The sequence below is a fragment of the Humulus lupulus genome, chromosome 4 (genome assembly GCF_963169125.1).
Source record: "Humulus lupulus chromosome 4, drHumLupu1.1, whole genome shotgun sequence".
In the NCBI taxonomy this organism is placed as follows: Eukaryota; Viridiplantae; Streptophyta; class Magnoliopsida; order Rosales; family Cannabaceae; genus Humulus; species Humulus lupulus.
In genome coordinates this window covers 7236604-7252311 of record NC_084796.1, presented here as the reverse complement: position 1 = coordinate 7252311, position 15708 = coordinate 7236604, and the positions used below count along the sequence as shown (strand labels likewise).

At 31.4% G+C, this 15708-nt stretch overlaps 3 protein-coding genes across 3 annotated transcripts; 2 read left to right on the top strand and 1 right to left on the bottom strand.

Annotated features, from left to right (window-relative positions):
• The first annotated feature begins 2676 nt into the window (after positions 1-2676).
• LOC133829836 (protein trichome birefringence-like 38) lies at positions 2677-4695 on the top strand. Its single transcript, XM_062259647.1, has 5 exons — positions 2677-3124; positions 3269-3440; positions 3724-3899; positions 3988-4146; positions 4234-4695. The coding sequence occupies exons 1-5, from the start codon at positions 2853-2855 to the stop codon at positions 4544-4546; spliced, it is 1092 nt and encodes a 363-aa protein (XP_062115631.1). The 5' UTR covers positions 2677-2852; the 3' UTR covers positions 4547-4695.
• A 469-nt stretch (positions 4696-5164) lies between these two features.
• Positions 5165-5912, top strand: LOC133829837 (dirigent protein 22-like). Its single transcript, XM_062259648.1, has one exon. The coding sequence runs from the start codon at positions 5214-5216 to the stop codon at positions 5784-5786; it is 573 nt and encodes a 190-aa protein (XP_062115632.1). The 5' UTR covers positions 5165-5213; the 3' UTR covers positions 5787-5912.
• Positions 5913-6400: 488 nt separating this feature from the next.
• LOC133829835 (scarecrow-like protein 3) lies at positions 6401-9004 on the bottom strand. The gene is made up of 2 exons (XM_062259646.1): positions 8526-9004; positions 6401-8029 (listed from the first exon to the last, which is right to left on the bottom strand). Exon 2 carries the CDS (start codon positions 7991-7993, stop codon positions 6596-6598), a length of 1398 nt encoding a protein of 465 aa, XP_062115630.1. The 5' UTR covers positions 7994-8029; positions 8526-9004; the 3' UTR covers positions 6401-6595.
• Positions 9005-15708: the final 6704 nt, after the last annotated feature.

The following is a 15708-nucleotide window of genomic DNA, read 5'->3' as shown; positions in this document are numbered from 1 at the left end:
AATAATTATCAATTTATAAATTGCATCCAAATTAACACATGGTTTCTTAATTGATATTTATTATTTGTAGCATATATGAAAATAATATAATACTAATTATAAAAATATATAAAATAATTTTAATAGCCATCATAAAAAAATCTTAAAAATTCAAAAGAGTAGATAACTTATGAGTAATGATTGGGAAACACTCAAATTGCACATACTTTTTTACACACAATGATGTGTATTTAATCATAACCACACAATTAAAAGTGATGTGGCCTCACTTAAAAATATCTATGGCTAAAAAACACACATCATTGTGTGTAAAAAATATGTACAAATTGAGTGTGTGTTTAGCATTACTCATAACTTATAACACGTGAACAAACAATAATTTATTAAGCATCTCCAGTGGAGTTCTATATTGGTGATACATAGCTAAAATATAGCTCATTTTAGAAAACATTTGCTTCGATGGTGTGTCAAAAGTTGTGTCAAATTTGGCACATGCTAAAACTTGTGTCAAATTTAGCACACAATAGTATAGCATGATGCATATTTTGCATCACCATAAATGCTACACTTTTTTTTTTTACTTTTGTGTCATTTTTATTATTTAGTATTATCTTTATCTAATAGCATTATATACTAGATTTTTATCTTATTATATTTTATTATTATCTTTAACTATAATAATAAAATATAAAATAAAATTATTACTTTTTTTTTTTTTTTGTATATTTTCAATAAATATCAAATGAACATTAACAAATGATTGATTTTTGCATCAAATTTTACAACTCTGTATTGGAGCATATAGTGCTAAAAATTGTACCAAATATATTACATATTGATTTTTTAATATTTACATATCTCAGTTGGAGATGGTATTATTGTCCACTATTTGGCTCATTTAATACAATTTCTCTTAAATTAATTACTAAATAAATATATTTTTTCCTTAAAAAAATCACTAAGTGTAAGCACATGGTATATTGAAATACTAATTCATCATAATCTGACTAAATCAATTAGGTATATAAAATTTCCTTCACCCATTAATTAAATGTATACAAAATTATAAAAATTGGACTAGTGTAGGGCATATATGCACGTTTCGCCTTTAATATTAAAGAGAGTCAATCAAGACTTGCCTTGCTGGAAAATTTCATTTCTAAAGTAACTTTTATCACATTTTCTAAAGTAAATGGATTATTTTTAATATACAGAAATACTATTAACATTAAAGGACATAAATATTATATTCATACATGGTTTATATACCGAAATACTTTATTTCTATAATGTCATAACATAACATTTGTTTTATCCTCTCTAAGATCCAAATCAATCAATTTAAGGATATATACACATAATCTAGACAAATAATTAGAATATTATAACCCTCTTAATTTCACAAACCAAAATAGGGAAGTCATTTCCTTAAAAAAAAAATGTATTCGTTTCATGCATTTGCATATATAATACTTTATATAATAATAATTACCTTAATAAATTCTCATGTCTTTTTTCTTTTTACCTTAATTTGTTTTTAGGGTTTTTACATTTTAGTATGTAGCATTTTTTTTTTTGGAGCAATTTTAGTATGTAGCATGTTGTTCCTTGAATTTATGTATTGAGAATAACAAAATAATATTTGAATTTATTTTCTTAGCAATTAAGTCTCTGAATTAATAAATAATAGTAACTGATAGTTTCGTTTTGTTAAATTTGTAATAACTTTTTCGATTGTTTTGCCACTCTAAAGTTTTTTAAAAAAATTACTATGGAATATTTGAACTGCCATCAATTAGCACATATTTAATCCTTACAAAAATATTATAATCATCAAAATTAAATTCACTAATTGCAAAAAAAGAAGAAGATTATTTTACAAAAACTTCAATAGCAATCATACTTATAGCACTTTCAATGACTTCTTTCTCCTATTATTTAAAATAAATCATCAAAATTTAGGGTGTATTTGGAAATACTAAGTCGTGTAATTACTAGGATATTAATTATATATATGAGTAATTTTAAAATTACAAAGTGTTTCATATTTGACAAAATAATTAGTAATTACACAGAAAAATAATATTATATAATAATATTATTTAAAATTGATAGTAATTAGTAATTACACCCAATTCTCATGGGGCTATGAGAATTGGAAAGTGTAATTGGGACCCTTCAATTATCTCCAATTACTTAACAACTTTATAATTACATACTCAAACAAACACGCTAAATCGAGTTATTACTCAAAATTACACTCTACAAGGTGACTTTCCAAACGCATACGAAGAAAAGAGAGGAGAGCCATATTATTAATAAAAAAATTAAATGATGAATAATAAATTAAAAATGTAGTGAAGACAATGTAGCAAAAAAAATTGTAAAATAGAGAATTAGATGGAGTGTATTTTTTGACAATCTTTTAAGAGAATATTTATTTTACAAAATTGATTGTGAGTCTCTAATAATCCTTTTTTTTTATTATATTATATTATCAATTATGTTGTACCAATAGTCAAGTTTGGCTCTATCAATGTCTTCTTCATGCACACCAAGTCTAATAAAAAAGAAAAGAGTTGGGCTGGAACCTTCTCCAAGTGAGGTGTTTGCCATGTGAAAATAATTCAGTGAACCATTTCATAACAAGACAGAAACAATCACCACCACATTAAACCAAAAACCCATATATGATAAATACTTGTGAATTGCCATATATGTTTTTTCATCACAATAAGCTAATAAATCTTCTATCTTTTACTCAATTCCATATACATACGTAAAAGGGTACACATGTTTTTTTATTCTTGTATTCATACTGTCTCTCAAAGTCAATTCCCTCACAAAAAAATATGAACTTGATCGCAAAACCAACATGGGTTTTCTTGTTCCCCACCATGGTTTTGATTCTCTCATGTCTTGTTAGTACTGCTAAAATGAAAAAAACCAGTGAAGGGTTGTGTAATGTGTATGAAGGGAGTTGGGTTTTGGATGATTCATATCCTCTTTATGACTCTAAAACTTGTCCTTTCATTCGCAAAGAGTTTGATTGCCAAAAGTATGGTCGACCTGATCATATGTATCTCAAGTACAGATGGCAACCCAATGACTGTGACTTGCCAAGGTCGGTTACTATTAACCAAACCGAACACTTTGGTTTAGGTTTAGAAGTAGTTTCACTATCTGGGTTTTTCTCCTTTTTGCATTCTAGTTCGTTTTGAGTTAAACCAAAGGGCTGCTTCTTATGGAGCGTGGTAACATGTTGCAGGTTTGATGGTGGAGATTTCTTGAAGACATTAAAGGGAAAGAAGATCATGTTCATAGGGGATTCAATTAGTTTAGACCAGTTTGAATCGTTTCTGTGTTTACTTCATGCTGCGGCGCCTGATTCTGATATCATTCGTAAAACTAATGGCTCTATTTCTTCCCTGGTATTCAAGGTAAGTGGGGGACTTTTGTGTCAAATTTATATGCCTGGTAGTTTGACTTTATGAGTTTAAATGATGTTTTTTCAACTAATCCATAGGAGTGCTTTTTTACCTTTTTCTTTATATTTTGAAGGTATATCTATGTCACATAATTCATTGTGAATGCCATAATAATAGTTTGACTTTTTGAGTTTGAATGATTTTGTTTCAACTAATTTAGTGGGAAAGGAAAATAATTGGGGAACTTTGTGGAATAGAATTGTAAATTTTACTAAGTTTGAAAAAACTGTTGCAGGATTATGAAGTTTCTGTAATGCTATACAGTTCTCATTACTTAGTGGACATTGAAGAGGAAAACATTGGTCGTGTTTTGAAACTTGATTCATTAAAAGGTGGAGATGTATGGAAGGAAATGGATGTTCTGATCTTCAACACTTGGCTTTGGTGGTACAGAAGTGGAGATACACAACCGTATGAACTCTGAACTCAAGTACACAAGTGTGTTTTTTTCTTAAATATCACATGAACATACCATTCTTATGAACTTCTGCAACTACAGATGGGATTATGTTCAAGATGGCGACAAGATACTCGAAGACATGGATCGAATGGAGGCGTTTCGCAAGGGTTTAACAACATGGGCAAAGTGGGTTAACACAACTGTAGATACAGAAAAGACTAGAGTCATCTTTCAAGGAATTAGCCCTTCCCATTACAAGTAAGTTTGCTCACTTTCTTGTGTTCTGTTTTTGTTTGCTGTAAAAATCTGTTCTTGATTAGATTTCCACTTTTTTGTTAAAATTAGAGGCATTGAATGGGATGAACCAAAGGTGACAAATTGTGGAAATGAGACAGAACCAGTAAGTGGATCGATCTATAATGGCACTTTGCCGAAAGCATTATATGTAGTGACAGATGTGTTAAACCTGGTAGAAAAACCAGTTCATTTGCTTAACATAACCACTTTGTCACAACTGAGAAAAGATGGCCATCCTAGCAAATATAATGTCTTTAAGGGTATGGACTGCACACATTGGTGTATTGCTGGAGTTCAAGACACTTGGAATCAACTTTTATTTGTAGCTCTCACTAATGAATACAATATTACTATATCATAAAAGGGTTTTCATTTATTATTTTATACAAGTACTCTTCAACAAAGGGTATTTTTTGAGTTTGAAACTCATAATAAGATTATACATTGAACCTCAGTTATTCACAGAAGAATGAATCAGTGTTCTTTCTTTGTAAGCAAAACACTATTTAAATGTTATGTTAGTGGATTTTTGTATTTTTCTTTAGGCAAAGTGCAATAACTTTTCATTCAGAAAAGATGGAAGCTTCAATGTTCTGAAAACCGAAGTGTTTAAAGAAAGCAATGTGAGATTTTGGCTACAAGAAAAGGTTTTGGTTTCATACAGCACACTAAAATGGATGATTAAGTTTTAGTTTCCACAACAAGCCATCTAAAATTGAATTTTCATTGCACTAAGGGAAGTGGATTAAGGGAAATGACTATATCAGAAAGAAAGAAAAGAAGATCACAAAAATAAAAGCAAAAAAAAAACAAAAAAGCACGCCTGGCTGTTTCTTTAAGTTACAGCAACCATGATCAAAGAAGCATGTTCTAACTTTTCCAGCTTTTGCAAGTTCATAATCATCACATCAAGCTTTTGCTTTCTAGTTAGTTCTATATATATATAGGTTACCGCTACACTCTTCAACACACTTGGGGCTTCTCTCTATCCTTACTTACATAAAGACTTGAAAGAGTATTCAATTCACATGGCTTCTCTTCTTACTTACTCTCTATTCATCATCTTCAGCCTCATCTCAAGCTCATTCCACTCCATCAATGGAGTTTTCATTAAGCAGTACTTAACAGAAGCCAAACAGATGAAAAGAACAGAAAAGATGAGCCACCTCCATTTCTACTTCCATGACATACTCAGTGGAAAAAACCCAAGTTCTGTTCAAATAATTGAATCGCCATCAAAAGGTAAGGCTTCCCTCGGCTTTGGAACTACTTTTATGATGGACGATCCCCTGACTGAAGGAGAAGAACCAACCTCAAAGATCGTCGGCAGAGCACAAGGATTGTATTCTTTTGCCTCACAGAAAGATATAGCATTACTTATGGTCTGTAATTATGTCTTCACTGAAGGCAAGTATAATGGAAGTAGCCTTAGTATTCTTGGGAGGAATCCAGTCCTTAACAATGTCAGAGAAATGCCAATAGTTGGAGGCAGCGGCCTGTTTAGGTTCGCACGTGGCTATGCCTTGGCTCATACAGTTCAGTTTGACTCCAACACCGGAGATGCCATTGTCGAGTACAATGTTTATGTCTTACACTATTAATTAAGCTTCTTCATTCTCATTTTAGAGATGTTTTCCTTCTCATCTTGTTTTTGGTTTCGTTTTTCCTTTTAAGTGTTCTGTAGTTTACGCCTTTGAATGATGAGATTTTTTAAATTATCATGTTTATCACTTGTGTTTCACCAAAAGCATTCAATCCCTAAGCTGTCACTAACTATTATATCTCAGAAACTTAATCATAGCAAGAAGAAAGAAACATCATCCACCATTAAAACTCATCATCACTAAAGAATAAGCCATTGCCTAGGTTGGAGCTTCCACTACTGACAGTTTCTGTTTTTTACCAAAAGTAACATCTTCCACTAATTGTCCCCACAAAGATTCACATGTTCTCACATTATTACAGAGATTTTTAAAGGTATATTAGTGGATCTGAGTTAGTTAGACTTTGAGGGTTTAAATTCTTTACCACTTGCAATGATATCTCTTAATGTTTATTTAATACATATATATATGTATATGTGTGTGTGTGCGTGTGTGTGTGTGTGTTTGTGTGTTGGATTACATTATATGGTACCTTCTTATATTGTTTTATTTCCACAAAACAAGTTGACCAAACAAAACAGAGATCAGGAAGTTAATAAGAAGTGAAAAGATTATACTGAAAAAGAAAAAAGAAAAAGCTCTTGTAATATTTCCTGAGGAACACTATGCAGTAAAGAACAAGAACATGCTTAAGATCCTTTATACAGGGAAGAAAACTAAAATTCACAACAGAAAGAAAAAAAAATTAAAACAAACAAAAAGAAAAAAAAATCACTCAAGTCATCTCCTTGTCAAATAATCTAGCTTTACCTTCTAAATCTCCAAGCAGAAACAGAAAAGAGGGGTCTGTCCTGCCAACAGATAATCAAACATCCATTCTCTTCTTTAATCTTATAGCCACTGAAAACATGGCTCTGTCTCAACAGCCTAGTTGCCTGCATCATTCCCTGGTAACTCAAAGGCACCCTGCCGAATCCGGCTAACTCGAGCCTCAATATCCATTTCTCAAGCTTCTCATGCCTCTCTGTTCTTTCAGCTCCTTCACATGCTATAATGTTCTTAATCTCTTCCCCAAAAAGCATTTTCTCAACCTTTTGTCTTTCTATTGATGTTCTTGGTATTGTAGACTCCAAACAATCAAACAACGCTCCATAAAAGAACAATGCTTCTGATATCCTCTCCATTAAGGTGAACCCATTGTTGTTTGATTCTTGCTCAGTTACCACCATCACCTTTGGTGATAGGCCCCAAAGAGCAGATAAAAAGCTCCCCATCTTAGGTGAACCGCTTACTGATAAAGGGGACAAAGCAGATTCTGGACTCATGCTCAACAAATTATGTGAATCTTTTTCTAGCCAATCTTTTAGAGGTCTTTGATTCATAAGAGAGAGTTTTTGAAGGTGCGACGACATTGATGGCGAGTGCCTTTTATGTATATCATCATCACTTGCCAAAAGGGAATGCAGCTGAAGCACAGCACTAACTGCAAGAGCTTCTCCAGTCTTGACTCGCAAACTTTCGACATCAAGATTCTCTAGTTTGCTTACAATAGGATTAAACTGAAAAGGGATGTCAAGCTTTTCAGCCTCTTCTGTCAACCGAAGCGCCATTTGTTCCAACACCTCTTTCTGTTCATGAATGCCTGTGATCCTCAAATGGGGAGGGCCTTCAGGGCGAGCACTTAGAGTCTGAAGAAGATCAATCATCTGAGCAGGCTGACTTGAGTTTAAATCAATGATATGAATCATCTTCTCCCCTTCCATAGCTTCGAAGATGGCCTGGTTTGTAATCACATATGCAAGCTTCAAGAAGGGACAAAGCTCAAAGAACAATCTTTGAACCAGAATTTCTTCAGAAACAGACACTATTTTCGTCGAATTGAAGGCTCTATACAGACCAGGCCAACTCTTGAGCATTCTATCAGCAAGTGCTTCGGTAAAGTAAGCAACAATGCGCTGCATTGAGTCACCATCAGGGGAAGTGAGGTGAGAAATATGCTCCAGCCCAATATTGGCATTTTCAAGGCTACCAGCAGCTACATGGTTAGCACAGGCAACAAGAAGTTGGATCAGATATAGTCCTCTCTCTTCTGATTTGGGCTCTCTCATCCATGGATATGGTGAGCCTAAACCAGGTGATGGCAGCAGATGGCAGAATTGCAGTGGTGAAGAAGTCACAGATGATGATCCTTCGTCTTTGATCATTTCACCAACCAATTAAGGAGCACCAAAAAGGGTTGTCTGAAAATTGTCATAAAAATTAAGTCAAGCAAAAAAAAAAAGATGGGAAATATAGAATCATTCATAATAATCTCATAATAGCATAAACCATTATGATGTTTATTTTTCCTCTACTGGAAAGAAGAAAATATGAAAACAACAACTTTTTTTCTTTTCTTTTCTTTTCTTTTCTTGACAATGACCATATAAAAATATATATATATTATATAAGTGATGAATCTGATAAAAGGGTATTGTCTTTATCATATCTAAGCAAAATAAATTATCAAAAGAAAGTATTTCTCTCATCTGAGCCTAACAACTATACAAGGCTTAGTAAACTAACATTTTCTTAGCAACCAAACGAAGCCTGAAGATAAAATCAAATGCTAAGAAGACTAGAGAAAGTCACACTCTTGCAAGAAAGTGAAACTCATGCGTAGCTAGAGAAGTATTACAAGTGAAATTCTCAACAAAGTAATGAAAGAAAAACTGAGAAAAAGAGGCAGGAAATTACCAGATAAAGTTCAGTAGTGGGTTTTCTACAGTCCCAGCTGATCAAGAAGTCAACAAAGAATTCAAAATCCCCAAGTGGGTTTTCAAATTCAAAGACAACCCAGCCAGAAATATCTCTCTCTTTCAATCAACAGTAAGAATCAAAGCCTCTAACACACCATTGAAAAAAAAAGGAAATGGTGGGTTTGGAAAGCTCAGGAAGAAGGTTTTTGTATGAATGAAGCAAAAGCAAGTTATTAAAGTTAAAAAAAAGGCTCTTGTTTTTTAAGGACTTTTCAATGGCTGCGTTGGCGACAATACAAAGAGTCTGTATTTTGTCATTATTGATTTGGTTTGTCCATGAATAGGTTCAGAAAGAATATGGGAATTTCTGAAAGAAAGAGCCCTCCTTCACACAAACATACACACACACACACACTCTCTCTCTATCTCTATAATAGATTTCTTTGCTCTATCTGAATTGTTTGTTTGTTTTGGTTTCTCTCTCTCCCCAAAACAATAAAGATGAGTTTTTTTTCTTGTCTAGTTGTGGAGTGGATGGAGAATAAGAGCTGGCCAAAGTTTTGGTATTATTCTGAGGCACAGCACCAATCCAAACATGTCGTAACAAAACAAAGCAACAACCTTGCTTGTTGGTTAGTGGGTGATAGTGGGGATTGCAAAGGAGAAAGGCCTTTACTTTACAAGTGCCTCCAAAACCCACCATTTGGACTCTTCTACAAACCCATTGGACATCCACTTGGTACTTTGCTATAACATTAGGACAATTAGACAAACTGCCTTTGGGAAAAGCCAAAAAACTCAATAGTACATTTAACTTTTTCTATCAAGTTTTGGGTAGTAAAATACTTTTTCTTTTTTCTACTTTTCTTTTCAGAATACTCTTTTTTTAGTGGGAGTAAATTGCTAAATTTGGTTTCTAGACTATGTATCACTTATTACAATGTTGTCCTTCAATTTTTTTTTTTATGAAGTCTTTAAATTTTAAACTTTGTTAGCAATCAAGTCATTTACAGTAACAAAAGTTACAAACTTTACAGAAAAAATGTGTTCTTCATCTATCAATTTTTAAAAAGTTTTGGGTGGCCAATCTCGCTTGGGTGGGGTGGTGGGGGCCTTGGCCATCAAAGTTAAGATTGCGGGTTCAAACCCCCAAATCATATTTATATACACATGTATTTGTTTTCGAGGATAGTGGTATTGGTCCTCCAAGGTGGTAGTAGTGCTGCGATTTATACTCTCCTCGTGATGTGGTCACGTCACTTATTCTTTATGGATGTTCTTGGTGAGTTGTGTCGGATTATGAATTATAAATAGAATTGAGGATCATTATTATGTTCTCTATTACAGTGTATACATTACTTGTAATATGTAATGCTATTAAAAAAAAATTGGGTGTGAATGAAGAAAGACTTTATGTTCAAAATATCCCTATTTTTTTAGATTTTATTGAGAGTATTTGGCCTTGCTGGTTTCTAAACTATTATCACTTATTACAATTTTGTCCTTCAAATTTTTAATTTTTTACCAATTAAGTCCTTTATAGAAACAAAAGTTACAAATTTTTCAGAAAAATAAGTGTTCTTCATCTGTCAATAATTGAATGTGTTCGGAAAAAAAAAAAGAAATAGATTCTTTATTAGGTAAAAAAAAATATTTTTATTAATGAAAATGACTTAATTGCTGTAACATTAAAATTTTTAAGAATTTAACTACTGAGACTAAAACTTTAATCTGTTTTGGATGTTGTTAAAACTTAAATTTAATGAGATTAGAACTTCGGGAGTACGGGTATATCCTTTTATGTTTTCGCCATTTGGATAGTTATAATCTCAATTTCTTTATTTGACTATGTACATTGTATTTATAGCAGGTACCTTACTAGTTTTTAAAAAATTATAAATAATTTACAGTACTGAAAATAAAATTTAAATATTTTAGTGCATATGTGCTTGTTTTTTTAAACTCGAGTGTACATAGAATATTTAAACTATAATTTCAGCATTATAAATTATTCAAAAAAATTTAAAAACTAATAAGATGTCTACTACAAAGTACAAAATCATATAAAAAATATATAATTATAAATATTTACATATCAAATATATAAAGAGTATACTTATACTTTCATTTACAGAGAGAGTATTGCAGAATTACCCTAAAACTTTAATATGTGTTGGGTGTACCTAAAACTATAATCAAACCAAGTAATTACAAAAATTGTCTCCTGAAAAAGCCAAAACTCAATAGTAAATTTAACTTTTGGTGTGGAGTTTTGGGTGTGAATAGAATAAAAGACTTTCTTTTTTTTTTTAAATATACTTTTTTTTTATATAAAATAGTTTTCTATTATAGTAATTTTGCACAGCAATTTAGTTTTGATCCTTTTTTTTTTGTTTTGCAAAATGTACTTTTAGACAACCCTCAACATCCTATTAGAAATTGTTTGACACTCTCTCCAAAAGACTTTTGTAAAATTACAATATAAAAGAGTCTATTTTCACTAATTACTTTTCTTTCAAATCTTAAGAGTGTTTGGCTCAATAAATTTCTAATTATATCACTTGTTACAATTTAATTCTCAATGTTTCAATTTGAACAATTAAAAGATTAACGTCATTATTTTAGCAATTAAGTTCTTTATAGCAACAAAAGTTACGAATTTTGCAAAACACATATATGTTCTTCATTTGTATGTGTTTGTTGACCACAATTTTAGCCATCTGCGAGTAGTCACAAAAACGACAATAACATTGAATAGAAAGTAAATAAAACAAGTAATTTTTACAGTAGTTCAGTCTCAATTTGTTGGTAACAGCATAATCTACTTGGAGTTGTGATATATTTGACCTACACTTGAGATCAGATGAACCTGAGTCAACTGAGTTTCTCACACTACAACAAAAAAGGCCATTTGCGTAAACTGCCACAATTGATTTTTTGCGTCAGTTTGATATGTGACGCAATTGCCCATGACGCAAACCAGAGTGTCATTTGCGTCAGTGGGGCACTGCCACAAATGTTAAAAATGAGTATTTTTTGCGTCAGTTGGGTACTGTCACATAAAGTATTAACCAGGGAAATTGCAAATATTTATGCCAATTTCCCTGGCCTATTTTGATAAAAAAAAATCCGCACCAGAAACAAAAAAACAGCAGCAGAAACAGAAAAACAACAGTATAATTTTTTTAAAACATTTATCTAGAGTTAACATTTGTGATCAAAACTATAAAAGTAATTCAGATATCAAAGTTAATATATGTACTCTTGTGTGTTCTAAATTTCTAAGTATTAAACTTACTTAAACTAAAATTTCCTCATCAACTTGCTCAAATTACTAAATCTTACAAAAAATTGGGCAGCATTTCTCTTATTTCTATCATATTTCCCAAAATTTAAATAAACCTATATTCATCACATAAATACAACAAATCAAGTAATCAATCAAACATGTACAATTACAATCTTATATCACCGCAGCACACAGTCTCAGATCCTATCTCCACTATTTTATAATTCGTACATTCTACTAAGTTCAATATCTTAATTATACATTAAGGTTTAAAATATTACCTCTAATATAAAATCCTCCAAAAGCTTAATCTCACCAACAAAGTTGTCAACAAAATACCTACTCAAATATAACAATAAACAAAAAAATAATAAAAAAGTTAACAAAACATAAAGAAAAATATATTAAAGCTATATGGTAACTAAATAAACAATAACGTGCTTAAAGAAAACAAATAATTTATTATATGTACTCATTTATATACTTAAACCCGAAATAAAAAATAAAAAAATTAAAAAGTTAACAAATCACATAAAGAAAAATTGACTATAAATATCATAACTAAATCAATAATAAAATATAACTTAAAAAAACAAACAATTTTAATATATACATATTTAACCAATTAAACCCAAAATTTAAAAATAAATTTAAAAAGTTAACAAAATATAATCAAAAATTTACTAATAATAATCAAACTAAACAATTAATAAAATGAAAGTTATACAAAATATATCCGTTAATATATATATACACTCATTTAGATAAGTAAATTCGAAATTAAATTAAATTTAAAAAAAAAAAAAAGTTAATAAAAATAAAATAAATTATAATAAAAAAATTCTAAAAAAATAAAATATTAAAATGCAAAATTTAAACCTAAAACAATTACATAATCATTAATATAAAACTATCCAAAAAATAAAAAATCCGAAATTATGTCAATTTATAAAAAAAAAATCATAAAAATTAAATTTAAATCAAAAAAATTAATAAAATTGCACTTACTTGTGGTAATTGAGCAATGTGGGTTCTTGATGTAGAAAACCCCAAAAAACCAAGAAAGTTTATGGGTTTTCAAACTACAATCTTCAAAAATACAAAATCTATACAAATTTTTTTAAAAAAAAACTATATATAAGTTACATAAACATATATAAATCACTATTTTTACATTAAAATTGAAAAAAAATTGATAAAAACGTACCTAGGTGAGCAAATGTGGAAGGAGGCGCCGCTGGTTTCTCTGGTTTTTTAAGCATTTTCATTTCTGAACATTAGGTAAATGGGTCTGTACACGAGACGATGAGGGTTTATTTAGGTTATTCGGGTCGTTTGCGTCAGTGCCCCACTGACGGTAACGGCCGTTTGCGTCAGTGGGGCACTGACGCAAACGCTCCATAGTGAAACGCGCGTTTCACTTAAGCGTTTGCGTCAGTGCCCCACTGATGCAAATGGGCCGTTACCGTCAGTGCCCCACTGACGCTGTTAACGGCCCGTTTGCGTCAGTGGGGCACTAACGCAAACGACCCCATTAAACAGGGTCAGTGTATGTTATGACGCAATTGTCCATCATTTGTGGCAGTGTCTAACTATCACAAATGCTAATTTTTGGTCAACAGCGTCAGTCAACTGCGTTGACTGACGCGTTTGACTGACACAATTGCCCTTTTTTGTAGTAGTGTCAAGTGCAAGTGAAAATATACAATGTTTCTCTCTCTAGACTCTCTCAGAATATGCCCCAAGATTGCCCCAAGTAACAGTCCCAAAGTCTCAAAATTTGAGAGTTCTCAAGTCTCCCAAAAGATCAAATCCGCCCAAATGATGTCATGAGTCACTTATTTATAGGCTCATAGATCGTACATGATAACTATCCCGCTTTGACGGGGACCTTGGTTGTTTCAACCATCTTCAATTAATAAAATAATAAACAAATTTAAATTACAATAATATAGTTGTTATTCGAGATATTTGAAAGATTCCCGCGACAGTTGCGAATACTTTGGGTTGAATCAGTTACTGAAACTTTACTGAAGAATCATAGATGGTAACTTCTGAGATTCTTATCTGCTGACCGATCAAACCCAACCTCTGAAGTGACTGGTCGGCAAGTTGGCCAAACATATCACCGGTTGGCATAGGCAAGCACCTCTTGTCGGCATAGGCAAAGCACACCTCTAGTCGGTATAGGCAAAGCACACCGCTAGCACACCTCTGGTCGACATAGGCAAAGCACACCTCTAACACACCTCTGGTCATCATAGGCAAAGCACACCTCTAGCACACCTTTAGCACACCTCTAACACACCTCTGTTCGGCATAGGCAAAGCACACCTCTAGTCGGCATAGGGGAATCTCTGGTCGGGCATGGCAACTCACACCACTGGTCGGCTAAATTTACTTCCTGACCGGTAATATCACAACTCCGCATGTCAACTCCCAACCTTTTCACTTCTTTAGTCAACACATTTATTGACTATTAATGTGTCATTTACTGACCATACATTGTCACTTGTCCCATTCTATTGCCACATCATCGGACGAAATTTTGGGATAACAATGTTCATAAAACATAAATAAACTCTAAATCTACATAAATTTTTCTAATTTATTCAGTAAGAAGACTGGGTTTTGTTAATAAAAAAAGGACTTATTTGCTAACATATTACAAATTTAAGGACTTAATTTCTAAAATTATAATTTTTAAAAACAATCTGTAACCAGTAATGTAGTTCATGGACTAATACAATATTAAATAATTACTCTGTTTTCCCATAATTCCATGTCTCAAACTCAAAGTAGTTTTATTATTATTATTATTATTATTATTATTATTGTATAATATGCATAGTTATACCATGTACTCTAAGCTACCAGACAAAGGTTTAGTGGAATGGCACATCATGGCAACAAGTTAAGTTTTGCTAGAAAAAGTTAGAAAAATGTTTATGCATATATATAAATATATATATATATATGCACTTATTTTCTCTTTATTTTCAAATTGTCTTCTTTAAATGTATATAAATAGTTATATATACATATAAGTTAACATCTCTCTTACTCAAAAATTCAACCAACGACTATATATTATATTGTATATACAATATGCATGTGTGCATTTTCTGTATAAAGTGATCTATGATTTGAGACCAACATTTTCAAAATTATATTAAAACTAGTCACCACTACACCCACTACAATTCCTTATAAGAGCACTCCTAATTGGCTATTGTAAAATAATTTTTTCTTCAAAATAAATATATATTTAAACAATCTCAAAATAAAAAACTCCATTAGTTTACATTTTGATATAGTATTCCTTTTATTTTTACAATATTATTCATGGTAGTAAATTTTTTAATAGTAGAATCATAATCATAATGAATAACTAGAATAATAGTATATAATTAATCTTAATACATGGTCGGTTTATACTTTATACCCTATTCTAAATTACCCTACTTAGTAGTGTATCTAAGATTAAGAATATCTTCATCACTAATCTAAAGTGTACGAGCTAGATGAACAACTAAAATCATTATATAAAATAAAAACCCAATATATAAAAACAAAAATGATTCAATTATCCTACACACATTTTATTTCTAGTATATTGAGATATTTGCAACGAAAGTACTTAAATTATTGCGTTTGTAGCACTTAAGTACCCAAGTTATTTTTTGGCAGCGCGAAAATACATTCCGTCCATGTTTTTGTGCAGTTTAGTCTAACAGTCTGTATCGTCGTTAAGTCTGCCTACATGATATGAGAGCGAAAATACCTAAATTATTGTGTTTGTAGTATTTAAGTACCAAAGTTATTTTTTTGGCGGCACGAAAGTATATATTCCTTCCATGTTTTTGTACAGTTTAGTGTAACTGTCTATTTC